Below are 27,039 nucleotides of genomic sequence, written 5' to 3'. Positions count from 1 at the left end.
GGAGAGAAACCGCGGCCAGGACGGGGCCTGCCGGGCCGCACGCCGCCGCTCGCCGCTGCCGCGGGGGTCCCGGATGCTATCCCATACGCTAATAACCCGAGTAATTCCTTTTTACAATCTATGTCCCGAACGCTCCGCTTTTCTAAAAAGCATATGAGCGAATCATACGTCGCTTGTCTCTCCATACCTTCGTCAGCGCTGTTGCAGCCTTTGCGAGACTTCGGCGACGCGTTGGCCGGCGGGACCCTCTGTAGGTGCTCCCGGGCGCGGGGACTGTGCCCTTCCGCCTCCTGCGCTGCTTTCAGGACCGATACCCGAATCTCCGTCGAACCGTGGCTCGCAGGTTCAGCCCTCTCTAGGGTCCCTGTTCGGGCGCCATTTGTCGCGACGGAGGGAAGACACAGTCGCTCAATATGAGTGATCAGCAGACTTCATTTATTGTCCCTTACAGTCACCTTTTATGCCTTGTTATAATTAGCTCATACATATTACAAAAGTTAAGCTCATTATCGGTTAGTTGCCTAAATACCAAGCCCGCCCCTAGTTTCTCTTCTGTAGTTATCTGTTCCCACCTGCAACATTCTTTTCCCACCGCAGTCTTCCTGTTATTTTGTAACTTTTGCTTTACTTCAGATAAGCTGAGAGCGATGTGCATTTTTGTCCAGCCAGCTGGACTATGTCTATGTGACCTTTTTCAGCTAGCCAGTTATCCACAACTAGCTTGTAGACAAAGAGGGCTGGAATGATTTCTATCTCCAGTGAGGTGGCTCCTTTTTGGAGAACGCTAAATATCCCTATTTGAAATGACGTATGTCCAAAGTGAACTGTAAGTAAACTGTGAAGAAAACCAACCACAAAACAGGACCAGACAAAAATTCAGACCAGATCCATTTCTTGAATGTTTGGGGATATGGTGAGCAGCAGCTTTTCCTTGGAGAAGAGTTCCCTTATCCGAGAGAGGAGGGAGGTGGGAGTTCTGTAAGGTTGCAGGGAGGCAAGTGCCAGCAAAAGGATGCAGCACCTTTGCGAGCTGTTCTTCTGACAGAGAAGTGGGGCATCCAGGGGCCCACAGACTGAGAGAAAGGCAAGGAATTAACCTGCCGCTTCTGGAGTGTCAAAGTACTCCCCTGTGGTCACTGTGGACCTAGGCAGGCCGCCTCTCCAGAGATGGCTCTGCAGCTGAAGCTGATGGAGGTGAGGGAGGTCTGTGCCAAAGCAGGTGGGCCTGGGTTGGCGGTGTACCTGCCTTCCCATCTGCACTGGGGTGTGGGAGCTCACCTTTGCTGCAGGGACAGAGGGGGTCCACCTGCAAGAGAGACTGAAAGCTGAAGGTAGAAAACTGATGCCTTTCATCTTCCCTCCCGAGAGCCGACGGGACTCGCAAAGGGTTTGTGGCATTGAGGAGGCCAGGAGAGGCCCTTCCAGGTGCTGCCCACTGGAGGCACAAGACAGGACCGTTACCCTGGGTCTCCTAGAAATGGGTCTCTTCCCCCAAGACTGATGTTGCTGGAGAGTGATTTCTTCCTCAACAGCAGCAGCAGCATAACATGTTTATGCAGCGACTCTTTGACCCCCCCAGTCCAGCTCTGACTGTGACTAGGGACATTGGCAGTCATCAGGGGAAGGCATAGACCAGAGCTCCCATAGACACAAACCCTGCAATGAAGGGAAGAAATGTTAACAAGGCATGGCAACCTCGGCCATCTGACTCACCTCCTGTCCGTTCTTCCTGAAAAATCTCATTTTGTTCCAAGTGACAAGCTGAGCAACCGCAGTGTAGCTGGGGTGGAGTCCTGCTGATGCACAGGGAAGACAGTTGCCGCTCAAGTGTATCTGGTTTTAGTACCCTATGTTGTATTGCACACAAATGCGTGATTGTTTGTACCCAAACGGTGGATGGTCCGTCCATCCTGGAAGCTGGAGCCACAATTAAGATAGAGCTACCTCTGCATACCTCTGCAGCTGAGGAGTCTCTGTAAGTGCACTGCAAAGCGGGCATCCTCACCCCTCAGTGGTGCCAAAGGGAGCAGCAGGGCGGGCAGGGGCACTGCCTCCACAAGAGACAATGTGGAGCTGCTGTCTGACGTGGCACTGCTATGCCGATATCCCCGAGTGAGTTTATTTCTAATGGACCTTCATGCCCCATCTTTACAGCACTGATTAGAGGTGTTATGCGTTACAATTTAATTGCCTTGCTCTGCGTAATAGATATTAAAATAAGTGGAGAGGAAATTGAGGCAGACACAGGTATTGGGAGATTTGTACATGTGGTCAATAAATAAGTCATATCCAGCAGATGTGAGAAACAGACACCCGCTTCTGGCTTTGATTATTTTTGCCAAAGTAGAAAACAACCTTGCATATGTCTTTTTAATGCAGAAATTAATGGCTTTGTAATTATGCAAGACTGATATTTTCTGGAATGTATTGCACAGTGTTACTCATAGACTTAATATGATACTAATTTGACACTCATGAACAAAAGCTATGCCTGAAAGGAAGATTTCTTGAATAACTTGGCTAACACTGAGACAATTCATGATGTTACTTTCATTCTGCAGAACCATAACGAACGTGTGTGAGTCAGCACTGGCAGGGTGCAGAACAACCACAAAACCACAGATGAAATGCAAACAGTACATTTACTTTCATTACCTCACCAGCCGGGGGATCCCTGAAGCAGCAACCAGGCAGATACACCCAAGCAGTGACGCAGGCACTGCTGAGCTCAGTCCATGCTAGAGGACCCCTCAGCCCTGGCTGCCGGGCACCGTTTTGCCCTTTCTCAGCCCGGCTTTCCCCGAGGCGCCCGCCCGTGGCTGCGGGGCTCAGCTGTGCCCTGCGCTGGGGCCCGTGGAGCCGGCTGTGCCTGGCACCAGGCAGCCCCAGCACCACCTTTGATACAACGGTTTTGGTTGTTGGGTTTTTTTTTGTTTTGTTTTGTTTTTTTTTTCTACCTTATTCAAAGTCCTGCAAAGAGCATCTCTTACTTTAAAAAACCCAAACATGACACGAGCAGTACATGATTGGATTCCACTCAGTTTCTGTATGCAATGCATGGCTCTTCATGAAGGATTAAGGATCTCGGATCCAAGGCAAGCCACATCTTTGTGACAAAATACATAAACACGAAGAAAATGGGTCTGCGGTCACGGAATAGATTCTGATGGAAGAAGTATTTTAGAATAATTACATATTTACAATCTGTAACATGGAAGAAGTATTTTAGAATAATTACATATTTACAATCTGTAACATAAGTCATATCAACAGCAGTAGTACTGTAAAAGTGTACAAAGTCTCTGGAGAGCAAATACTGATGTTAACAAACAATTTCAGAAAAAATTACAAGCAAAATTTATTCACAATAAAAAACAATATTCTAGGTGCTATTTCCTGTTTCCCATTTCAGTTACATTCCCAAATAAAGCCTGTGGGGATTTTTCCCTCTGGAAGTGGCGGTTTTTGCTAGAACTAGATTGCTGTCTAAATTAAACGGTTCTAAACCTGTTATTTTTGAAACAGCAATACTGAAGTGAGCAAAAACCTGGTACAGAAGGTTTTGCTGCTGAGTTCAGTGAAGTTAAATCTTTGTTTCCGAAGAAAACAACAATTCCACTCCTTACAAGATTCAACAGATAAAAGCATGCACATGCATGCGTACTTTTTATCCTCAAAAATATGTAAAAATGAAAATACCAAGACAATGTCCATACATTAGGGATATTATCTGAGTCACCAATGAAATACACTAAGGCAAAATAGGAGAGTACTAATGCAAGAGAGTATAAATACAAATGATATTCTGTGGATGGGGAAGAAGCCATAAGCTGCTCTAAAGAAAAGAGAGGGGGATGCCTGGTCATCTCAGTACAGCAGTTAAGAAACATCACTATGTAAACCTCATGTCTCAATGGCATTTTTGAGATAATTTTGTAAATAGTATAACGCAATTCAGGGACATGTCTATTACTCACAAAACTCTATCAAAAAAAGTTTAATTACATAAAAGAAATCCATTTATTTCAAGAAGTTATATATATTATTTATTTTTTTACAGACACTTATAGAAATAAGGTGAAAAAATACATTCTATGGTCGAGAAATAGTTTCTCTTGCACCGATTTGAAGAAACAAGACAGTAAAAACAATAATCACAAAACTACTCTGAACAAAGCCAAACGGGTAACAGTTCAGATGCAGCTGACTTGGAGAAAGCAATGCAACTCAAAACTAGCTTTGGGTCAGCTTGGGTTCTAGTGCCACCTGCTGAAATAACAGTATTTTTCCCCATGCAACCATAGCTAATACACAATTTTAATTAATTCAGTACATTACAGGGCAATACATAAAGGTCACAAAGAAGATGAGGTGCTTGAGTAATTCAAGTGCACATCCAGAGTGCCATACACCAAACCTAGTAAACTGAGAACCTTCTCTTGAATGATGTCAACCTGCTCTGAAGGGCAGTAGTCATCTAAACTTGATCTGTAATGAGGAGTTGAAAAAAGCATGAGAGAGTAAAGATATCACCACCATGACCACGTTTTGTATTCTTGTCACGCTCTGTGTCTAGGCTGAAGTTACTTTCAAACTGTAGTGAGATCTGCCTTCCGCCATCCCTTTAAAGTGTAGTGCTGTGTTTCCCCTCACTTATCTCAATGGTAACAGTTTGCCTGAAGTTGAATAGAAAGTCTCAGCTGATCAGGAATGTAACCTATCCATCCTTCCAATACTACTCTCTTCCTGACTCTGACACAGCACATGTTGGCAGGCAAAGTTCAAGCACATGATCTAATTAAAGCACTGGTAGAAAGTTAAGATTGAAAAATTCAAATGCTACTAGTAAAATAGGTAGGAAAACTTGAAAAACAAATCTTCACAACACCTGGGACAGGATATTATTAACAGTATCTATTAATGAACTGCAAACAGATACTAGCGAAAAAGCAGAGCTGACACTTCTTGGATTTTCTATCTGTCAAGATCTACATAAATGATTCTGTTTTCTCAGCAACAGATAATAACCCTGCAGTTGGCCCAGGAAAGACAGTTTCCTTTTATTGTAGGTATTAGCCATATTATTTCTTGTGGACAAAACCAATTTCCTGTCAGCTTCTCCTATTTTTGTCTGCCCTTTAAGGGCACACTTAGTATTTTTCAAGTGATTAAATTACAACAATTTCTCAACAGATACACTGTGGTCTTAAAATTGAGTTTTTCCAGGACAGATCCCTAGTTCTCCCAGGTCTCTGGCGTCAAACTCCATCCTGTTCTCCCTTACAGTCCTGGAAGCATAGCTTTTACCCCATACAAAGCTTTGCAAGAGCTTTCTAGAATATAAATCCCTTTCAGCCTATTACATGAAAACCACTTCCATCAGAAGTTTCAGTGAAAACATAAAACCTATCTGTAGTACAGTAAACCCTGGAGCAAGAGAGTAAGGAATGTGCAATTTGAGCCCATGCAGGCTTATCCAACCTAGCTTTGCTCTAACTAGCACAAGCAATAAAAGTAGTGCAGTATGAACCCCAGAGACGGCTATCAATCACAACACACACAAAGCCTTACCACAGGCTTTATATAGCCTGTGCTGAAGCTGATAAAATCATCATGCTCTCTATAACTACCTGAAAGGAGGCTGTAGCAAGGTGGATGTTAGTCTCTTCTCCCAAGTAACAAGCAATAGGACAAGAGGAAACGGCCTGAAGTTGCGCCAGGGGAGGTTTAGATGGGATATTAGGAAAAGTTTCTTCTCCAAAAGGGTTGTCAAGCATTGGAACAGGCTGCCCAGGGAAGTGGTGGAGTCACCACCCCTGGAGGTATTTAAAAGATGTGTCATGTGGTGCTTAGGGATATGGTTTAGTGGTGGACTTGGCAGTGCTGGGTTAATGGTTGGACTTCATGATCTTAAAGGTCTTTTCCAACCTAAACAATTCAATGATTCTATGCTTTCACTTCTTTTGAGATCTGTGCTATCTACTCTAACGCCTGGTAAAACTGGCCATCAGCGCAGAACCTTCCCTCATCCGTGCAGATACTGACACTGCTTTATGACCAACATTTTCAAATGTCGATTTTCACTGCAATCAAGGCTTCCACTTTAGGACAGAATTTAAGATGTGCTGACCAGTGCTATATTGATAAGAGTAATTTAGCTTTGTAAGCACAGTCTGAGAACTTTTAAAATAAAAGTATCTGGTGTCTTACCGAGCAACCGTCACAAGTGTGGGCTTAGGCATATCTTTTAGTAGAATTTTAATGGATTGTATGAGGCCTTCGATCTCCTCTTCAGTGCTAACATGGTGGGGAAGCTCCACATAATCACAGGTCAGACCAGCCTGATGGACCTACATGTAAATTAAACAAAGATTTAATTTGTATTGACGAATTACTGATATAGCTTATCTGTGTAAAAAGTTTCTAAGATACCATACCTAGCCCAGTAGGTAACTTACACCTCTCCAGGCAGCAAGAGTTGTTGTTCCCCCTGCCCCCCAACTTGTTCTTTAAACAAAAAGAATAATATTCCAGAGGTTTTATGGATTGCTTCATTATCTCCAGTACACTGTACCTCTATGAACTCAAAAGTATGCTGCAGCCCTTGAAGACATAGGTTTGATCTTTTACAAATAGGTACCTTAAGTTCTATAAAGTCTATCAACAGACCCTGGTGAAATGAAACCTCCCTTCACAGGAAGCAGCCTGAGATGTCACAGTCCTGAAAGATCACATTAATGTTGCCTAAATATAGACTAGCAGAGTAGAATTTTAGAAGCTCTAAAAAGAAAAGCTGGCCTAAGTAATCAAGTCGTTCAAAAAAAAGCAAGAAAACCTACCAAAATCTCAAAGCACTGTATCAAGAAGCAAGTCTGAAATGAATCATGATCTTTTGCCTTCCTGTTGAGGCTGTGCTTTTGAAATCTGCCTACTTTCTGCTCTTTTACGTAGCCACCTACCATTTCGTAGTCTGGGCTTTCCATCCTGGTTTTCAAACTGTGAACTAGTTGAACAAGTGGCTTCATTCTGGAGTTAAACCAAAACCAAGATTTGTTACATGAACAGTTGGAAACACGTCTTTAATTAAGTTGTTAAAAAAAAAAAAAAAAAAAAGAGAGAAATAAAAGAAGAAAGTAGAAGTCATCATGGCCTAGGATTTGAAAATGAAACTTACACCTCTGTGTAATCTTGCACCCAAGAAAAATGGAAATTGTCAGTATTATTGTACTGTCTCACCAGTTCGTTCTTAGAAAGCCCCTATATTCACACCTGCCTCTGGCAAGACCTCTTGGCACTTCTTTTAGGGCAGGCCTGGAGAGACGTAGTTGTAGCTCAAAGTCATATGAACTCGATAGGAAATGCTTGTGGTCAGTGTTACACAGGTTTGACAGTAACTGCTGATTTGATGGGGAAAATGAGTGATACTCCCATCAATGTGAAGCTTGGACTGCTGTTTTTCAGCTGAACACATTTAGTTTAAAAGCACAGCAGATGCTGCTGAGATGTTTTGTGGAGGCTGTTGCTTAGGTACAGCCTTTCATTCACTTAACATTTTTCCACACAAAGCAGAACCTTCAGGAGCATCAAAGAATTTCTTCTCCATATCCTCCATAGTTTGTTGCTTTTTCGAGAGCTCTACTTCACACAGATCACTTAAATTTTTAGTCATCAAATATGTGTCCCTCCAGACAACAGAATTCGCATGAAGCTGTACAGGGCTCACCTTGAAAGGCCTACCACGGCACTGAGGACAGCAGACTGTCTTTCCTTTGTTTCAACTGACTCTTTCTCCTCTAGAACTACAGAAAAAATAGTAGCCTTGCATAGATCCTAATTTGCCTCTCCCCTTTGCTGTTAGCAAAGTGCTGAGCTAATCAGTTCCCAAACTACTGTTTGCATTTCAAGCATTTAGAAATCTCCTACCCAGGATATGAAGCCCACTTCTGCAGGGTCTCTTCATCATCATCGTCACACAAATCTGCAAATGCTGCTTCCAGATCTTCCAGCTGATGAACACGGTTCTCAACACAATCCAGCAAGCCCTCCTTTAAATAAGCACATATAAAAGTAATTAGGAAAAAAAGAGGTAAGAATGTAATGCCTAACTATGATTTAAATTCTGAAATAACTGATCTACTGGAAGTAGGGAATCAGAAACAACTGATTCCTTATTACAGAACATCTTTTCAAAAGGATCAGAATGAATGCCTGCAGAAGCTGTTACACCTTCAGAATAAATCACTTCTCTGCTTTGTCTTCTCCCCAACAAATAAAACCAATCCAGATCCACATTTTGGCAGAATATACTAGGAAGTGCTAAGTAACTGTATATGACTAATTCTTGGATTTGTTTCTATATCACTGAAATGTTCAGATGAGTACAAGCTTTACATTTTTATAATGAAACGATAATTCAATTTTTTAGGTTAAAAAGATATTATCAAATCAAACGCATTTTCAGAAAAAGAAAACAAAATGGGCTACTTGATGCTTTTTGAGGCTGTTTCAACTCTGTCTGCCTGAAAAAAACACAGAAATAATGTAAAATGTCCATTATTGCTCTGATCCTGCAAAGGTTTATGCCCTTTCTTAAAAAGTTCAGAACACATAAAGAGGCAGATTTCTTGGAGTAAGGCTACATGATGAATACAGTTGTACATGCAAATATTTGCAGAAAGACATCCTACATAACATATGAAATGAAAAGTAATCTTGGCATATTTGGTACTAAAAATGCAACAGTGTACAAAGGAAAATTATTAAAAAGCATATTGGAATAGATGGGTAACAATTAAGAACGTAACAATTCCCTCTTAGCATTCTGCTGGCTGTATCATGTAACAGATAATGCTTCTTTTAGTCAGTGACGTCAACTTTGGGATAATTTTTAAGAGAAGCTGAGGGTTATCAGTCATTCATGAAGTACAGCTTTATGATCTTATCCTGGGGTATGCATAAGATACTTTTCTAGGCAGCACCAGCAACTAACCTTAAAGACACATCTGATCCCCCTCCATACTATGTGAAAAACAAAACCAACTAACCAAAAAAATCCCAGACAACACCACACTAATAGTTTGCAGTATGATAGAAATGTACATCTAATTGTACATTTCTGCATATCTAGAACTAGGAAAATAGATTTTAAGAAACTAGACTTACAGGCTATTTCCTGGAACTTCAAAAAAATGCTAAGTTCACCAGCTTTCTGCCTTCAAATTGACTGTCTCACTATAAAACCATTCACGGATCTTATCTTGCCTTATTCATTTCTATAACTATCTGTTACTCAGTGTCAGCTAACCATTTCATTTGCCTCCTATGAATTTGTTGGCTTATATAAATAACTTATGTCCTGAAATCATACTGGGCACTTAAATCACAAGTATTTACCCCTTTTACACAGGTACCTGTTTTTATTGCTGGTTGACTAAGAAATACAAAAATTGATTTGACAATCTTCCCCATAACTGTATTTCTTTATACACACATACTAAATAGGTATCATTAATCTGTGATAATTGCATGTGTCAAACCTCTTTGTAATAGTGTTCAGATGAGATTACAAAAGCATAGACAAGATCTTGTTTAGAAATTACTTGGTGTAATGACCACTAGTATGGCTGTCTCCATGGTTTCAGCTCAGGGCTGAATGACTATTTTGGCAGCTACAGCAGGCTTCTATTTCCATGATTCAGAAGCGCACAATGCATAAAATGAAAAGTACATCACAGTGGTATAATACGTCCTTTCCACATTTAAATAAATAGGTAAAATACCAGTTAGGCATTCAGCACAGCTCTATCAAGAACAGCAATTATGGTAAGGAAGGGGAGAGCCTGGAGGGGAAAGAAAAAAAAAAAAAAGTACAAACCACCAAAAAAAAAAAAAGAACAAAACAAAAAACCCCAACCCAAACCAAAGCCCTGTTGAGCCATAAAAAGAACAAGATTGCAGATTACTTACTGTTTTCATTTCTTCCTTGTCAATTACCACTTGTTTACAGAAATTAATTTTCACACTCATGTTAAATATTTATGCAATTCACATGTTTAGCCAAAACATTTAATAGGAAAGAATTCCTAAGACACTGCTGATTAGCATTCAGCATGCTGCACAGCTTAATTGGAACCCACTTCATTAAGCACCTTTCATAGGTTGCTTCCTTGTCATAACTCATTTTTATTGGGTAAATCAAAAGAATCATTCCTTCATACAGCCCACAAGGACACATCATACCTCTGTTGCATTTCTATGAGGCTTCTTGAAACTGTACAACTCTTGCAGAAGTTCATATTCTGTCTTTGAAAAAGAAAAGAGACAAAAAATTAAGACTCTTCAAATGAGAAACAAAATCTTTAAAGCCTTCCTTCTTCAAAAGAAGAATCTGACCACCATGACCATTCCTATGCTCTAGTATTGAGACAACTCTCTACAAATGCAGGTGAGGAAGAGGCTGTAAGGCATGAGAAAGCAATACTTCATGGCCTCAGCCAAACTTTTTGCAATTGCTTAATTCTAAAGCTGACTTCAAGAATACAGCTTAAAAAGCTAACTATTTACAGCCTGTTAAGATTCTCTGCAATTAAACATGCATGTTACTGAACTAAGGTCCCAATGAGATGCTGTGTAAAACTGAGATGGCAGATTTAGGCAGACAAAACCAACAGGAGAGTATGATTGTAAAAGAAAATAGGACAAGTAAAGGCTTCAGGGTGGCTGGCCAACAAGTTCACAAATAAACTATTACAGGGGCTTGTCGGCCCTACTCCTTGATAATATTCAGGTTTAATTAATCAAGGATAAACAGATCTAATTTTTTACTTAACAGGACTAAAAAGGTGAACACTTATGCATTTTTCAGAGCAGAGGGAGAACGGTAGGGTATATTATTCAATTTTTACAGAAATACAGAGCATTTTTGGGGCAATGTTTTGGCCTTTTGACTTCTTTGGTGGGAAGACAATACTCTTCTGGATTAGTGAACTTTTTTTTTTTTTTTACCTTTTCTTTGGATTCTTACATATCAAATGTTAATTGGGAAACATTTTTTGATGGAATTATCATAGTTTACAATAAAGGGAATGTAGTTAAGAATATTAATTGAAAATGAAATCACTGTATAAAAAAAGGTACACCAGGTGCTCTGTGCAAGCCCACTTCCAAAAATGGTTCCTAGAACCGAGAACCTATCATAGCACAAAACAAACAAAAAAACGTAAGAAAAAAACCAATCCTCCCCCTTCCAAAAAAACTCCCACCAGCTGACCAATGCCCCCCCTGCCCCAAACCCTCCTCCATTATTTTATTCAGAACATTTCAAGTGTTAAGGGGGGTACTGAATTTTATTCTTATATGGCAAGACCCCCACAGTGCTTTCCCTTTGCTGTATACTTTGCTTTGTGATTCAGAACAACTGGCATTGCACATTGTCTGAAGATATGATCATCAATACTACATGTCAGAAGCTAAGAGAGGTCAGGGACACTATATTCACTTCCTTACAGTTAACAGGAACCAGTAGTCTAGCTGTAAGTCAAAGATGTCAGATGTTCACCACCACAGGCTGAAGTTAAAACAGTGTTAAAAAGAGAGATTTGAATGCTAAAAGCAGCCAGGGTATTGCAGAAGAATTTGTAAACCTAAATGCCACACCCAATTTTCAGGGCAGATTAGTTCCTAAAAATCCTGTTCACATCAAGAAAAGCTGCTAAATGCTTTGCACTTTTGAGGATCTACATATTTATGACTCTATACAGGTGAGGTACCTTTTCTGTGCACCAAATTATAAATGGAACACTGAGTCTTAAGCTCAAACCCATGGCATCAGAGACAACAGCTGCTTGCTCACTCTTGTACTCAGCGCTCCAGACAAAGGAAATGAGCCTGAGCCTCTCATCAGGGCAAGTTACCACTCTGAATAAACAACGCCACCATACCTTTTGAAAGGCAGGGTCTCCCGATACCACTGTGGCTTTCCAACAGTATGTTACAGCGGGTAAAAAAGGATACAATCCCTCATCGCTCCCTGAGGAACCTTTCTGTGGGTATCTGGAACGTTACCGTTGGAAATCCAAGCATAACTTTTCTGTCCCAAGCAATAAGCAGAAGTGAGCCATATACCTCTCAGCTTGAATGTGCGCTCAATACTGATTTCAAATCTAAGTATCTACCCCCTATTACGCTGTTGTAATTCTTTGGAGCGTACACTCCCTTAGAAGGTCTCTCCTTCAAATCTTACCATGAATGATTAATCACAATCAGCTTCTCTGCTAATTTAGTTTCTCCATAGACATAAATGCTAGGAGTGATACCTTCTGTGAATGGTAACAGGCCTCTCCATTGTTATGCTTACCTGTGTATACATTTCTTTGAATGGATTTTTAACTGAAAAAAAATCTAAGTCAATGTCTAAAACATATGTATCCCCTTTCTGCAGTACTTGGCAGACATCTTTAGCAACTGCCCTTATCGGGCATTCACTGTTTCTGAGAGAGCTTGCCGCTGAGCACTCTGACAAGGTTTCTGTCCTGTTCAGGGCACTTGTATTTTGTATTTCCTTCTTCTCCACACTTGGGGTGCTGTGATCAAGGTCACCAGGAGCCACTGACGAAGAGGCAGAAGCAGTGCTTGCTGGGTCATCTGTATTTAGCTTCAGTCTCTTAGCAGATACTACTTTGCCATTTTCTTCCTGGCTGTTTGATGCTTCAGTAGGATTGATGAGAATGACGTGTAAATTTAAAGGCTTCTGGTTTTCTAGCTGATCAGCAGGGACATACAGACCATCACTTAAAAAGTAATGGTCTGTACCTGTAACCCTGCAATTGACAATAACTCACAGTTAATATACATCTTTGCAAAGAGCTTAGGAAAGAGCATGTACACTGTAAGGATCCTAAGAAGAATGAATAGATGTTTGATGGGTAACAAAAACAATAAAACTGTATACACAAAATTATTTATTTTAATCTGCAGGTTTTTACATTGAAGTTTTTTCAAATTCTTTATGGCCAAACAAATATATTAATATTCACTCTCTATTTTTTATGATAGGCCTACAAAGTTTTAATAGATAAGAAAAGCATATTATGTGCTCCTAAGATTAATTTGCTATTGATTTGCATTTTAAAGACAACATCCAGAATTTAACAAGATTTAGTCAATATTACGGCATATAAGACTGCAAAGCTATGGGTATTTTTTCTTGGATTGCTTAACTTTTATGGAAAATTCTGGTAGTTGTGTTTCAGAAGTGCCCCGAAACCCATGGATATTGATTTAATAAAAGCAAAATATTCTGAATTAATAGGTAGCATTTAACTTTTTTTAACCACTGTTATAGATTTCCTATTCTAAGTGGGGGAGAACTAGTAACTCAAGGATGAACACTTACATACCAATGCAATCCACTTAATTAAAAAATCCCAAAGAAACAAAAGCATTAACGCTAAAAACTCCACTTACAGTAGAAATTCAAAGAAAATAATTTTAAAGTCATATTTCAGTACATTAAGCCTTAAGCATCATAAATTCAGATTAAAAAAAAAAAAAGTTTAAGAAATGTGAACTTCTGCTCACTTCTGTTAAGGCCTCATCTGATTACAGGGTATCACCATCAACCAACCACAAAGACAAATAATTTCATAAGCAGCAGAAATCTGAAGCTTAGCTCCTCAGTGACTTGTGGCTGGATTATCCTGAGCTTGCTAAGATGACAGCCTGGATCTCAACTTCATTTGACAGGGCATTCACAAGGCCTCTTCTCAGAAATTCTCCAGGGTTCAACAGGAGCTTATGCTACAGCCTTTCCCTTAGTGGGACACCAGCTAGGGTATTCATTACCTATCCAGCCACCTGTTGTCAATAAAACTTTTAGGAAGTTTGTATTTCTGAGGACTCTTTCTTCCCTCATGATTTTTGTAAGCCTACAACCTGAAAAAAAGGTACCCGACTGTCTTCAAAAAGTAGCCCAAAATGCTGTTTTCAAGGATGCTAAGGTGACCAGAGGATCTGTGGGGGAGCTATTCAGTCATCATGAAGTATTTCTGTATGTGTGCCAGTTCTCATGGTGAAATGTAACTGAAAGCACTGGTTTTGTCTTACTATTTAGGTTTACTTCAGGCTTCAGATTCAGAATTGTACAGCTTCAGTGTTTTATTTAATCGAGTAAAATAAAGTGGTTCTCTGCTGTCTTCTGTTAAACTTGCTTCAAAAGATTTATTCTGACATGCTGGCAAGAGACATGATTTTTAAGTGTCTATTCTAGCTGTAAGAAGTCACAATGCAGTGAACATGGTGAAAGCAAAACTGTCATGGACTGCATGATGAGGAAGGGTCTAATCAGAACCTGAATTGCAGAACGATTCAGATCGGAAGAGACATCTGGAAGTCTCTAGTCAATCATCTGATTGAAACAGAACTAACTTCAAAGCTTGATGAGACTGCCCAGGGCCTTGTCCAATGGAGTTTTGACTTTTATCAAAGGATGGAGAATTCACCACCTGTCTGTGCAGCTGTTTCAGTGCTTAACTAGTAGATTAACTTCAACACCACCACCACCACCCCCGCAAAACAAACAAAAAAACCCCATACCAGAAAAACTGAATCATGGCTGCTACCAAACAAAAATTTTACTAGCAAGACCAAAGACTAAACAGATAGAAGTTGAACTGCTTTCTCCCATCCACAGTTTAAGAAAAACAAATAAACCAACAAAAAAGGCAAAGCTTTATGTGCATTAAATGCCCAGTTTACTCACAGTAAAAGTGACAAACTTTGTCCTGATTTGTACGCCTAGGTACCATTTAGAAAATAAAATAAAAGCTGCCCATCTCTTTCTGTCCAGTTTTGTTTTGTTTTAACTCTACTGAACACGCAGCCTCTGAACTTCATGGGTCAGTCAGTCATACTGCATTTAACCATGTAAGCTCACCCTGAAGGGAAACTTATCAAAGGAACTAGCTGAAAATAGCTGAATATGAGTACAGAATCAAAGCAGAACAAGTGATTTTTTGCCATGTAGCCCAAACATGACTCCTCTCTCTCTTTCAACAGGGAACAGTAAAAAATATCTGCCTTAAAACACATAGTTTTCTGAAGTATGTTACTACAAAATAGAATTCTGCAAAAAGTAATTATGAATTTTGTAACATTTGCTAAATAGTATCTCCTTTTATTTCAGGCCAGTTTTATCAAAGTTACCTCATTTACTTAATTATATATATTTTTTAGACTGTACTATGAGTTAGGTTAGAATTTGGCATTCTACAATCGAATGGTAAAGCAAGAAGGATATTCCATCAATAATTCCATTTTAACTGGTAGAGAAAATAATGGATGCACTACTGATAAAGTTGAAAAATTAGGCTTCCCTGACGTTAAAAATATCTACTATCTATTATCATATGATCATATGTATATAATCTTTGATATGTATTCACTGGGTGCAGCACAAGGTGGGTGAAAAACTGGCTGTACCAACAGTACCGTGGTGGCGATCAATAGTTTGAAGTCTCACTGACAGCCAGTTATAGGCAGCATTCCTCAGGGACTCTTACTGTTTTGACATCTTCGTTAATACCTTCAGCAATGCACTCTTATAAAGTTTACAGGCAGCACTGAAGCTAGGGGAGTTGCTGATATACTAGAAGGCAGGGTTGGCCTCATGAATGACCCAGGCAGACTAGAGGAACAGCCTACAGGAATCGTTAAGTTAAATTAAGATGAATACAAGGTCCTGCACTTGGGACAGACTAACCCCATGCAGCGGTACAGGGTTAGCCCAGACAAGCAAGGACCTGTAGAGCAGGAACTGGTAGTTCCAGCAGAAAGCAGCTGAGCAGTGCACCCCTGCAGTGATGAAGACTAATCAAAAAATGTCACTGTGTTAGCAAAAGCATAGCCAAAATGTCAAGGAAAGATTTCTTCTCTTATTCAGCACCAGTGAGGTCACATTTGAAATAATTTGCCCAGGCCTGGGCCCCCAGTACAAGACAGATGTCAATAAACTGAAGATCTAACAGAGGGCCACTAAGGTGATTAGAGGGCTGGAGCACATGATGAACAAGGGGAAGCTGAGGTAACTTGGCTTGTTCCGTCCCGGTAAGGGAAGGCTGAGGAGGATCTAATTGCTGCCCTCCGTTACCCAAATCCTCTGTTAAAAAGACTGCTTTCTGAGATATTTTTTTTTTTACTTTAATGAGGAGAACTAGTTTAAAACCTGGGTAATTGAAGTGAAATGTGAATAGCTAGAATTGTCTGGGAAAAAAAAAAAAAAAAAAAGGCACAGTTTCCACTGTGCCCATTCATACAAATAGCCACATTAGGTCCTAAGGAAATCACAAATACAAATTACATTTTCATCTTATCCAAGAATACAAAAAAAGGACTATGAAAAGCTACAGAGATAGCTTTTATATTACTAGTATTAGAGATCAGACAATTTACCTGATTGTAGTTGTTGACATGTCTTTCCCAATTAAAAAATTATGTTTTCCTTCCGAGATCTGTTGAGCCCAGGGTGGGTGAAGCCATACTACTTGAGAAATATGACCAGCATAAACAGCAGGCATAATCCAGTTCTCAATACTTAATTCACTGTAACGAATGGAGAATGGCAGGAGATAACGCAGGAGATAACACTGTTACTTTCTCCGTAAGAAAAACATGGTCAAGAACACCACAAATATCTTTGATATCTTGAAAGCTCCCACACAAATCATCTGAAATTATACTCTGTGTAAGGGTCACACCATCAAAGAAAGAAAAAGAGGGAGATCTTTATTCATAAGAGAGATCAAATATGTTTACAGTAGATTTTTAAAAGTTAAGATTATAGAGTCTTAGCACAGCACTTTGATTACAAACTCCATGGATTTGTTGTCCTTTTTCTCTTGATACATCAAAGGAAAATGCAAGGAGCATGAACACTACTCTAAATCACTTCAGACTGACCACATGAGGGTATTTTACTGTAAACTGTTCTAAGCAGATTTTAAATAGAATCTCAGTAATTAAGCTGAGTCAATCAGCATCTGCTGACTAGCATCTTTCAACACGCTATTTTTTGTAGGTGTACAATATAGCCCACAAAACTTCTTATTCACCCAACAAAGAGAACAAAATATTGACTATGGGTATGACGACTCAAGTACTTACAAAACAATTGCATCAGCTTGTCACTGCTGTAAATCACCATAATACTGAAGCAATCAATATTTATTTTAAAACAGGAAGAACAAAACAATAGCAGAGATCACGTTGTGGCTGGTTACCAAAGTAGTTGGGGGAAAATACTGGTCTTAATGATCTTAATAAGAAAATCTTGTTCAACTTCACATATTTACCATGTCAGCACAGGACATGTTATTTCAATTTCAAAGTCAATTTTGCAGTGTGAGGAGAGAAAGGCTGTTTCAAAACTACAACTCTTCAGACAAAGCATACACTCAGAGCGCTCTCCTGTTACCCTGAGAAACTACTTGGGCTAATACCATTATATACTACTGAACAACTAAAGGAAACTCATAGATCTTAAATTGCTTAATATGAATGGACAAATGTTTATGCCACATAAAACACACACATAACTTTTTCCATTCAAAAAAATAAAGTTTTCATCAAAATTGTTTTCACTTCAAGATACAACTTGAACCTGACACTTTTGTTCACGCTGCCTGCGCAGTCATACCAATACTCACTGTAAATCACAGGCAACAAGAAGTGGACGTGAAAGTATTCTGATGCAGTACCCAGGACTTACCTGAAAAGAGCCTCTTTGTCAAATACGGTGTCTGCAGGCATATTCACAGGAATAAGAAGGTCTGGGTGGGAATCAAGATGAACAAAGCTGATATTACTGGCAGGAAGGTGCTTTGAACCAATGGCACGATAGATGAAAGGCAGCACCTAAACCAACATGAATAGAAACATTTTGATTATAACTAGTGGGCTGAAAAATGCAATGGCTTTAACAGCCAAAAACACTAGTCCCACTCCTATTCCTTTAGAATTTGGGTTTGAGAGGACAAGACAGAAAACAAGAGAGGAGAAACAACTTGTGGCAAGACTGTACCGTAATCATTTGAGTCCAAGTGTTCCACCCAAGGAGCTGCTGAAGAATCACAGCTTTGCTCCCTTCTTTCTTTATAGGCAGTTTTGTTTGCAGTAGCTCTTCTCACTAACCATTCAACTCAATCCTTATTTTTTAATTTACAACTGAACCCCAGAAATGCCTTTCCTCTTCTGCAGAACATTGTCCCTGCATTGCCTTTTCCATGCTACAAAGCTTCCTCACGATGCATGGAGATAAAAACATTTCATTAATTGTGCTTTGTAAGTTAAATGATACAAAGTGAAAATTGACACGCCACCATGATTTAAACTTTAGCTGATCTTTAAACCTATCCCCCTTGAAAAAAGGGCTTAATTCCTAATCTCTACAGGACTTAGTGGCTGCAGTAGACTACCTTTCTCAGCTCTCCAACCTTATCCCCCACCGAAGGTCTTTACTCAAACGTGAGCAAAACAGGAGATAAGGCAACTCATCAATTTTTCACGTAGCAAACTCCCAAAATGCAGTAACATAGGGTACTAAAATGAGAAAATTGATGGCTGATTCATACCTTTTACACTGAACTGCAGTACCTGCAAGTCTCTCACAGTTATGGGACAGTAACTGCCTTAGCTGACAGAACAAATCCAACAAGGTTCGTGAATTATACTAGCCCTATTATACGAGGAATTTAAAGACTGGGCAAGAAAAATTACATGTCATCTCTACAATACAACAGAAACTGAGCTACTTTTTTGGCATAAAACTGATTAAGAATGACAAATCCTGCATATTGCATGGGCATAACCATAAAATATGTCTGACAGCTGAAATTTGGACTGTATTCCATCTGCCTAGGAATACACTGCTCAGCTTACCAGCTACATATGCAGTAATACGTTATACTACTTAAACACTAGATAAAACAAGATTAAAAATAATGAGGGTTCCTTGATCCATGACTTCTACTTCTTTGGAAAAGGAAGTATCTGGCCTGCCTGAAAAACCTACAGCCTTTGCAATTAAAATTACAGTTTCATCTCAGGTAAATGTTACTACAAATTGTGAGACTAGGAGAGGATGGGAGAAAACACAAAAGACTAAGATCTCTACCTTTGCAAGTTCTCCCGTTTTGGATTAAGAAAAAGATTTCCTTTATACCAGCTGTTACTATTAATCAATGCATGACATATCTAGTGACAACTTGCCCCAGAGGAACACCAGTGTCAGCAAAGAACTATATAAAGTTTCTGTGAAGTCCTTACACTTTGGGATGAAAAGCCCTTTAAGCTTTACGCAAGATAGACCAATGCATATACACACATATGCTGAAAACACAGTGTGTACATTTAATATGAATAGACTTCAAGCTAACCGAAAACAGAAATATAGGGAGTAAAACAAAGAGGAATCATCAGAAGTCGTTATCTCAGTATTCCTGGCACATAGGCACTCGAAGTCCTTGGTTACCATGAAATGCCAGCTACCACAGCATCATATATTTCAGTGAATCTAAGAAAAAACGATCTGCATTAAACTAGTAATTTAAAAATCCTGAGCATTATTTTCTTTAATAAACTTTATTACACTAAAATGTTCTGTTTGCAAAGAATCTGTAAGTAAAGAATCTGCTTACTTGGCACTAAGGCCTCAGCTTATGCTACTATAAACCACATGAGAAACCAGAAATAGCAGTTCGAAAGCAATTCCTGCCTCGCTCCCTTTTCCAATTACGTAAGTAAAAATGCAAGTTCCAAATTTAACACATTCCATCAAGTGACAGTCAATCTGCTTGTTAGGATGTGTTTACATTTACAAATTTACTGTCGACATGTCACACACCGTGTGGGGTTGAGTTCCCAAGTCCTGCAGCAATGCCCAGCTAATTCCAAAACCAGTGTAATGTAGGTGCGTAGGTGTTACTTCCTTTTAACTACTACAGCATCACGACCCAAAGAAGCCAAAACCAAACCAAACCAAACCAACAGAGTCAGCAATGATTTCTTGAACAGATGCCAAAATCCGATCATGGCATTAATCAATCAGTGAATCGGGAAGGAAATCCAGGTCACCTGGGCAGTGGCTTTCATTTAAGTTCCAGCAGTGCCAGACGAGGCGGTTTAAGGTCCGGGCATGGCTGCGGGGACAAGGGCTGCTCCCAGCGAGCGCCCGGAGCGGGGAGAACCCGGCTACGGGGCGGGCGGGCGCTGCCTCCTGCGGGGCCGCCGGCGACCCACCGGGCATCTCCCTCCGCTCCCCCCTACCGGCCTGAGCCCCGCACCACGAAGCTACTCCCCGTGCAGCCCCCGAGGGACCCCCCGTTCCACCGCGCGGCGCGGCCCCACCGCCCAGCGCCGACACTCACGTCCTGGTGGTCCTCCACCACCCACACAGGCAGCGCGGGGTAGGCCCGCAGGCAGCCCCGGCGGGGCCGCTCCCCGCTGCCCGCCACCGGGCCCCCGCCGTTCATGCCGTGGCGGCTCCGGGCCCGGCGCGGCGAGGCCCAGCAGGGCAGCGCGGCCCGGCCTCCCCGCCCCCGCCCCTCCCTCCCGGCGGGCGGCGCTTCCGGCCGCGCGCCCTCCCACCGCTTTCCTCTTCCGGAGCCGGCGCGCTGCGGGCCGGGCTAACCGCGGCGGCGGGGCGCCAGGTGGGCTCGGCGTGCCCGGCTGCCTGCTGGGGGGCGCGGAGCGGGCGGGGGCTCCGCTTGGGCCGCTCCGCCCCGCCCGCGGTGCCGCGGCTCTCTGCGGGGGGCTTGTGGCCAGGGCGGGCAGCGGGGCAGGTCCACGGGGAGGGGGTGTGTTGGGGGGGGGGGGGCGGGCGCGGCGGCGCCGGTGCTGACGAGCTCCGCGGTGCTGGGGGGTGGCGGGGCCCAGGCGGCCCCTGCCGGCAGCTCCTCCCGCGGCCGCCGGGCTGCGGCTGGGGAGACCCTGCGGGTGGGGAGAGGGGCCGTGCGGCGGGGGCCGCTCATGGCCGGGTTTGTCCTCGCTGTGTTCTCTGCCGGCCCCTCGGCGGCCGCGGGAGGCGGCACGGGGCGGTGGGAGGAGGCCGGGCCTCGGTGCCCCCTTGCTCTCGGCTGTGTGTCTGCAGGGAGAGAAGTTTCCTCGGTGGTTTTCCAAGGAGCCTCTGGTACTTCTGCGTGCCACAGCTTCCGTCAGCGCGATAAATTCTGGGTGTCTTCTGGGTGACGGGAAAAGTTTGCCCTTTCCAGTGTTTTTGAACTTAAATTTAAATGAAAATTTAATCGGACCAAACTTTGCAGCAGAGGGGGCTTTCAAATAATTTGGGTGTACAAAATAACTTCATGTATTTCTTTTGGTATTTTTTTCAGCTGTGATTCTGTGTATTCGGAAGCAGTGAAGTTGAGGGCGTAGAACCAGAGCAGTGCTCTGTCGTTGGGGAAGTCTTGGGATTCTGTTTGAGAGAGCTGATAAACAAAACCTTTTGTTTGAATGCTGTGACAAGTTAAAAGGAAAAGTGCTTTAAGGCAAGGCACCCTGGTACAGTGGCCTGTACTTTTAATTTAAGCTAATAAGAGTTTAGCGCAGCCAGTTTAAATAAAATGCGTATGTAAATGTCAGCACAGCACAGTATAGAACAGATTTCTGTTACAAGCCTGAGCTGTGTATGATCATGACTGGAGAACCAAAGCAGAATTGATTCAGCTGAAATCCATCCAGTGGATTAGAATTATAATGACAAAATGTTGCACTATTGCTAGCCAAAATAATGGGGCCGTGTTGTCCCATTCTGTCCGTCGTCTCCCGCCCCCCCCCAGATCCTTTTCTTTTTGAGGGCTTTTATGAGGTTGGAGGGTAATGAGCAGGCACAGGCTGACAGGAAGGAACAAGTAGATCTCCTAAAAATGCGGGATTCTCACTTGGTCTGTTGGTTGTTTTGGAGAGGGAATGAATGCCACTGTCACAGATTCCTGTGGCTTCCACTAAGCCTTGAGTGCACAAGTAGAGACTTTGGGGTCCCCTTGGTTCCTCCTCCTTGATGTCAGTCCTTTCCCTCTTCATGTCTTTTCCTTTCTCCCTCTCATTCACCAGAAGTTGTCAACTATCTCTTGGCAAGCTATGTCTTTTGCAGCGCTGGCACCAGAATGCAGCTGAAAGTAGTGCTCTGAGCAGTCTAGGCTGGCCATGTTGTGTTGGTTGCAGCTGGGAGAATATTCTGTGTGTGCACTTCAGCATCAGCAAAGCCTCAGTAAATGAGGGGCTTTGTTTTCTTTATCTGGTGATCTTTCCAATTATGCATGTGTCTTTCTCCCTCCCCCTTATGGAAGACTATGTATTTTACTACTTTGACTGCTTAAATATTTACTTTTTTCTCTCCATCCATTCCAGCCAAGACATCAAAATTATTTTTTTATTTTATTTTAAATGGTTTCTTCCTTTCTTCTGGTTTTTGAAACTTAACATTGTAATTAAAGAATTAACTTTAATGAAACATAGTGTTTTTCATTTATAAAGATTAATGTAATACATTAAATATGTGAATAGTTTTGAGCGAGGTGTAAGCCTGCTTGAGGCAGTGGCAATTGCTGGAAAGGTAACAGGGCCAAGCAGGCAGCAGAGGGATATTTTTTTTGGAGGGGACAGAACACAGCAACGACCATTTATTTCAATGAAATTGGAGTAACAGCACAGTCTACATAATATTTTTTTTCTGTGACCTGTAAGACTAATTCCACAAAAATACACTAACTTAAATTACTTTGAAGTATCTGGTGAATTCAGTCCTTCGCTAAATTGAGGTCTCAGTTGTGAGTGTAAATGGCTACTATATAATTTGAAACTTACATAAGTTGTTGGACCAGGTAACTTGATGTTTAGAATAATCTTCTAGAAAGGACTCCTCATTGTGGGACTTTGGATGACAACTGCAGTTGTTAAAATGAGTGGTTTCTTTGGTGTGGGGTATGTGAAAGCTCTGTATCAAAGTGTCTGGTGAGTACAGGTAGAGGTGCTTATATCCTTGGCTAGTTGTCGTTGGCTAGTTGTTGAAATTAACATTGCCCTAAGTCAGAGAGCATGGTCTAGTTTGGGTTCTAGGGCCCGAGGAGCACAAAGCTCCCAGTGAAAGTCAGTGGACATCCTTTACCCTTTCTGCAGAAACTGTACTTTCGGAGCTTTGGGAGTACCTGCAAATGCATTTTGGACATCCTACAATGGACTTTTATTTTCCTCATTAAAGGTGAGCCATGTCTTTCCATTCTGGGCGAGGATGTCCCCGTGGTCAGGGAGGACCAGGAGCAAGAACTTCAACACAGGCTTACCGCCCTCAGAACCTACGGCAGCTTCACCCACAACAGCCCTCTGTACAATACCAGTATGACCAGCAAACTGCCCCTCCAACAACATATTCAAATCCTCCAGCCACTGGCTACATGCCTCCCAGGCCAGACTTTGTGCCCTATCCTCCTCCAGTGCCCCCTTCCACGCAAAATCCCATCAGCCAGTGTCCCATGAGGCCACCATTTCCAAACCACCAGATGAGGCAGAGCTTCCCAGTGCCTCCATGCTTCCCTCCCGCTCCTCCACCAGTACCAAATCCTAGCAACACTCCTGTGCCAGGAGCTCCTGCTGGACAAAGCACCTTTCCTTACATGATGCCTCCTCCCACAGTACCACATCCTCCCCCACCACCAGTCATACCACAGCAAGTCAACTACCAGCCTGTGTACTCCGCAGGGTATTCCCAGCAGTCGTTCCCACCGCCTAACTTCAATAGCTATCAGCACAACTCTGGCTCCTTTCAGAGCAGCGCTACCAACAGCAGTGGTGGCAGCAGCCATTTTCGCCACACCAGTCAGTACCAGGGAGAGAAGTCGCAAAGTGACCGACGATCTCCGGACAGGAGCAAGCACTATGACGAGCACCGACATCGTGAACACAGTCACATCCACAGTGACAGGCATCGGTCCACTAACCATGGGGATCGTCGGGATCGAGGCCGGAGCCCAGATAGGAGGAGGCAGGAAAGCAGTCGGCACCGGACAGATTATGACAGAGGAAGGATATCACCTCACCACAGAAGTTATGAGCGTAACAGGTAACTTGAGGTTTTTTCTGCCTGCAGAGGGAGAGCTGTCATCATTATCCCATAGTATTTGTTTGCATCAATGTTCTTTCCTCATCCTTGTTTTTTTCCCCTCTAGCCTGGGAGGTAGCTAATACTGAGGTCTGGAAAGAGCTACTGTTTTGACATCTTTCAGGTACACTGCTTTTGCCTCACCTTTGTGAGCTGTCAGACTTTTTGCCCTTGTCCATGGACATAGCCAGAAGCAAAGAAGCTCTTTAAAAACAGTGGATTGCTGAGTAGTGCTCTACTGTCATGGGTGTTTACTGTAAAACTTAGGCACATGTGGCATGAAAGTAGAGTTGGCACAACTTTGTGCAAAGGACTGCTCAGAGTTGAGCCTTGCAAACAGTTAAGTCCCAACACTTCAAATTTCAAGATTTAGTTACCAGAATTAGGGTTCTAGGCGTTACTTGAATTCAGTCTTACTTTGAGTAACCTTTGTATTCTGTAGAGAACCAGCACTTGGGGGGGGGGCAGGGCTTATACTTTTATAGGTGCATATATCTAATAGCCGCAGTGAGGTGTTCACTCTGCAATGTGCTTTTCACTAGTTCTTTGTACTGCTGTGTTTCCATCCTCATGGGAGACCAGTGCAGATGTGCAGGCTTTGAGAGACCTCCCAGTGGGTGCTTAGAACTGCCTGTGTGATCCTCTCCAGGATGAAAACCTTGGCAAGCCAGCCTGTAATGTCAAGAGGACTGAGGTGAAAATTAGCATACACCAGTTAAAAGAAATAGGCAAGTTGTAGGCTGTGTTGACATAATTCAGATGGATGAGCGTGGACTGCTTATTTTTGGGTGCATCGTGAAGTTTCTGTCCGTCTGCTTCATAGGCACAAACAGTTTGCAAGTTACGAGCTGACCTGATGCGATTTGCTACATGGTGTTCTAGAGCAAACCATCATCAGTTAAATCTTTCAGATGTCTTAGTTTTGCTTTCTTGGTGGCTTTTTTTATGCCTAGGTCAATATTCAAAGAGATACTGGAAAGTTAAATACTTAAGGATTTATCAGGGTGCCTGGATCATGTGCTCTTAATTTTAGAAGCTCTGAGCTTTCTCATGTCATGTGTGGGACATGAATTTACATGTAGTGCCTGTGGAAATGAAGCCACTTTGATTTAGATATGCAGAGATTTAATTGCAGAATGTCAGGCAGCTGTATTTAAAAAAAGAAAAACACCACAACAACCCAGACCTCACATTCAGTCAGTTTACTTTGATTTCCATAAAAGAATTTTGCTGAAACTGAATGCAGCTGGCATTAATACACTGGCCTTTTCTGTATGATGAGCGCTTGTAGAATTTTCTGCCCTTTGTAGGTGACTCAAATAGTTGCCACATAATTTAATAATTTATTCTTTATATTTTAAAGTTCAGTTTCAAGTTTTGAAAATGTATATTTTAAGCAGCTTCTTAAACATTTGTGCATTACTGTCTGAGTCCGACAGCTTCCAGGTCTACTTGACAGTGTAGCTGCTTATTTTAAAGAGAACTGTTTGCTGGCCTTAGTGTGTTTTTTGCACAGCATCCATCTCAAGCAGATCAGATGGTGTAGAATATGTTCTCTCCAAAGACAGAAATCCATGCTTGAGCAAGGCACAGAGAAAGACGAACAGGTATGGGGAAGAACAATAGATAATTTATATGAATTCTATGTTTTGTAAATTTGCATTCTGTTTATAGTTATGCACGTGGAAACATACCTATATATGTTCATAAATAATCTTGATTCATTCTTTTAGCCCACCAAACCACCTGAGGCATGTATTTATAATTCCCTGTGTACTAGCAGACTCATTTACTAGGAGACTTGACAGATACACAAATGATATGTGGACTAATGTGTGGTCACCTGTTAGCAGAATATGAAAGCTGCCTGTGTGATCTTTGCTGCCTCAGGTATACAGTAATTTCAGAGAATCATTTAGATTGGAAAAGACCCTTAAGATTGAGTCCCACTGTTAACTTAGCACTACCAACTCCACCATTAAACCGCATCCCTAAGCACTACATCTACATGTCTTTTAAGTACCTTCAGGGATGGTGCCTTAATCACTTCCCTGGGCAGCTGATTCCAGTGCTCGATAATGTTTCAGTGAATAAACTTTTCCTAATGTCCAATCTAAACATTGCCTGGCACAACTTGAGGCTGTTTCTCTTGTCCTGTCACTTGTTACTTGGGAGAACAGACCAACACCCACTTTGCTACAACCTCCTTTCAGGTAGTTGTAGAGAGCAATAAGGTGTCCCCTGAGCCTCCTTTTCTCCAGATCAAACAGCCCCAGTTCCCTCAGCCATTCCTCCTAAGACTTGGTCTCTACACCCTTCACCGGCTTTGTTCTTTGGATGCCCTCCAGCAGCTTAGTGTCTTTTGTATAGTGAGGGACCCAAAACTGAACACAGTATTTGAGGTGCAACTTCACCAGTGTCGATGTCCTGGTTTTAGCAGGGATAGAGTTAACTTTCTGCCTAGCGACTGGTACAGTGCTGTATTTTGGATTTAGTATGGGAATAACTTTGATAGCAATGAATAAAAACATCAGTGTGTTAAGTAGCGTTTATACCAAGTCAAGGACTTTTCAGTTTCTTAGGCCCTACTAGTGAGAAGGCTGAAGGGGCATAAGAAGTTGGGAGGACGCAGCCAAGGCAGCTGACCCAAACTGGCCAAAGGGATATTCCATGCCATAGGACATCACGCTCTGTATATAAACTGGTTGGGGGCTGCAGCTTAGGAACTGGCTGGGCATCGGTCGGCAAGCAGTGGAAAGTTGCATTGTGCGTCACTTGTAGATTTTAATTCTGTTATGATTATCAGCATTATTTGTATAATCATTATTATTTTCATCCTTTTCTGATTAAATTGTTTTTATCTCAATTCGTGGATTTTCTTACTTCTACTCTAC

At 41.9% G+C, this 27,039-nt stretch overlaps 2 protein-coding genes across 5 annotated transcripts in view; one reads left to right on the top strand and one right to left on the bottom strand.

Moving 5' to 3' along the window:
- Positions 1 to 3,982: 3,982 nt before the first annotated feature.
- On the bottom strand, positions 3,983 to 20,585 carry C3H5orf22 (chromosome 3 C5orf22 homolog). Of its 3 annotated transcripts, none has more exons than XM_005243711.4 (9): positions 20,418 to 20,585; positions 17,762 to 17,907; positions 16,447 to 16,596; positions 12,356 to 12,818; positions 10,240 to 10,302; positions 7,924 to 8,045; positions 6,960 to 7,026; positions 6,211 to 6,350; positions 3,983 to 4,488 (listed from the first exon to the last, which is right to left on the bottom strand). In XM_005243711.4, the coding sequence occupies exons 1-9, from the start codon at positions 20,520 to 20,522 to the stop codon at positions 4,356 to 4,358; spliced, it is 1,389 nt and encodes a 462-aa protein (XP_005243768.3). In that variant the 5' UTR covers positions 20,523 to 20,585; the 3' UTR covers positions 3,983 to 4,355. The 3 variants fall into 3 exon arrangements, with proteins under 3 accessions (XP_005243768.3, XP_055656185.1, XP_055656186.1); XM_055800210.1 differs by lacking the exon at positions 20,418 to 20,585 and adding an exon at positions 20,125 to 20,277; XM_055800211.1 differs by lacking the exon at positions 20,418 to 20,585 and adding an exon at positions 19,428 to 19,547.
- A 59-nt stretch (positions 20,586 to 20,644) lies between these two features.
- DROSHA (drosha ribonuclease III) overlaps positions 20,645 to 27,039 on the top strand; it is a 74,969-nt gene continuing 68,574 nt past the window's right edge. Inside the window, exons 1-2 of one of the 2 annotated variants that reach the window (XM_055799561.1) lie at positions 20,645 to 20,699; positions 23,249 to 24,106. In XM_055799561.1, coding sequence (XP_055655536.1) covers positions 23,256 to 24,106 — 851 coding nt within the window. In that variant the 5' untranslated portion in view covers positions 20,645 to 20,699; positions 23,249 to 23,255. Of the gene's footprint in view, positions 20,700 to 23,248; positions 24,107 to 27,039 lie in introns of those variants that run through there. The other variant, XM_027795730.2, reaches the window with a different exon arrangement.

The sequence above is a fragment of the Falco peregrinus genome, chromosome 3 (genome assembly GCF_023634155.1).
Source record: "Falco peregrinus isolate bFalPer1 chromosome 3, bFalPer1.pri, whole genome shotgun sequence".
Classification (NCBI taxonomy): domain Eukaryota; kingdom Metazoa; phylum Chordata; class Aves; order Falconiformes; family Falconidae; genus Falco; species Falco peregrinus.
This window is presented reverse-complemented; position numbering and strand designations above follow the sequence as displayed.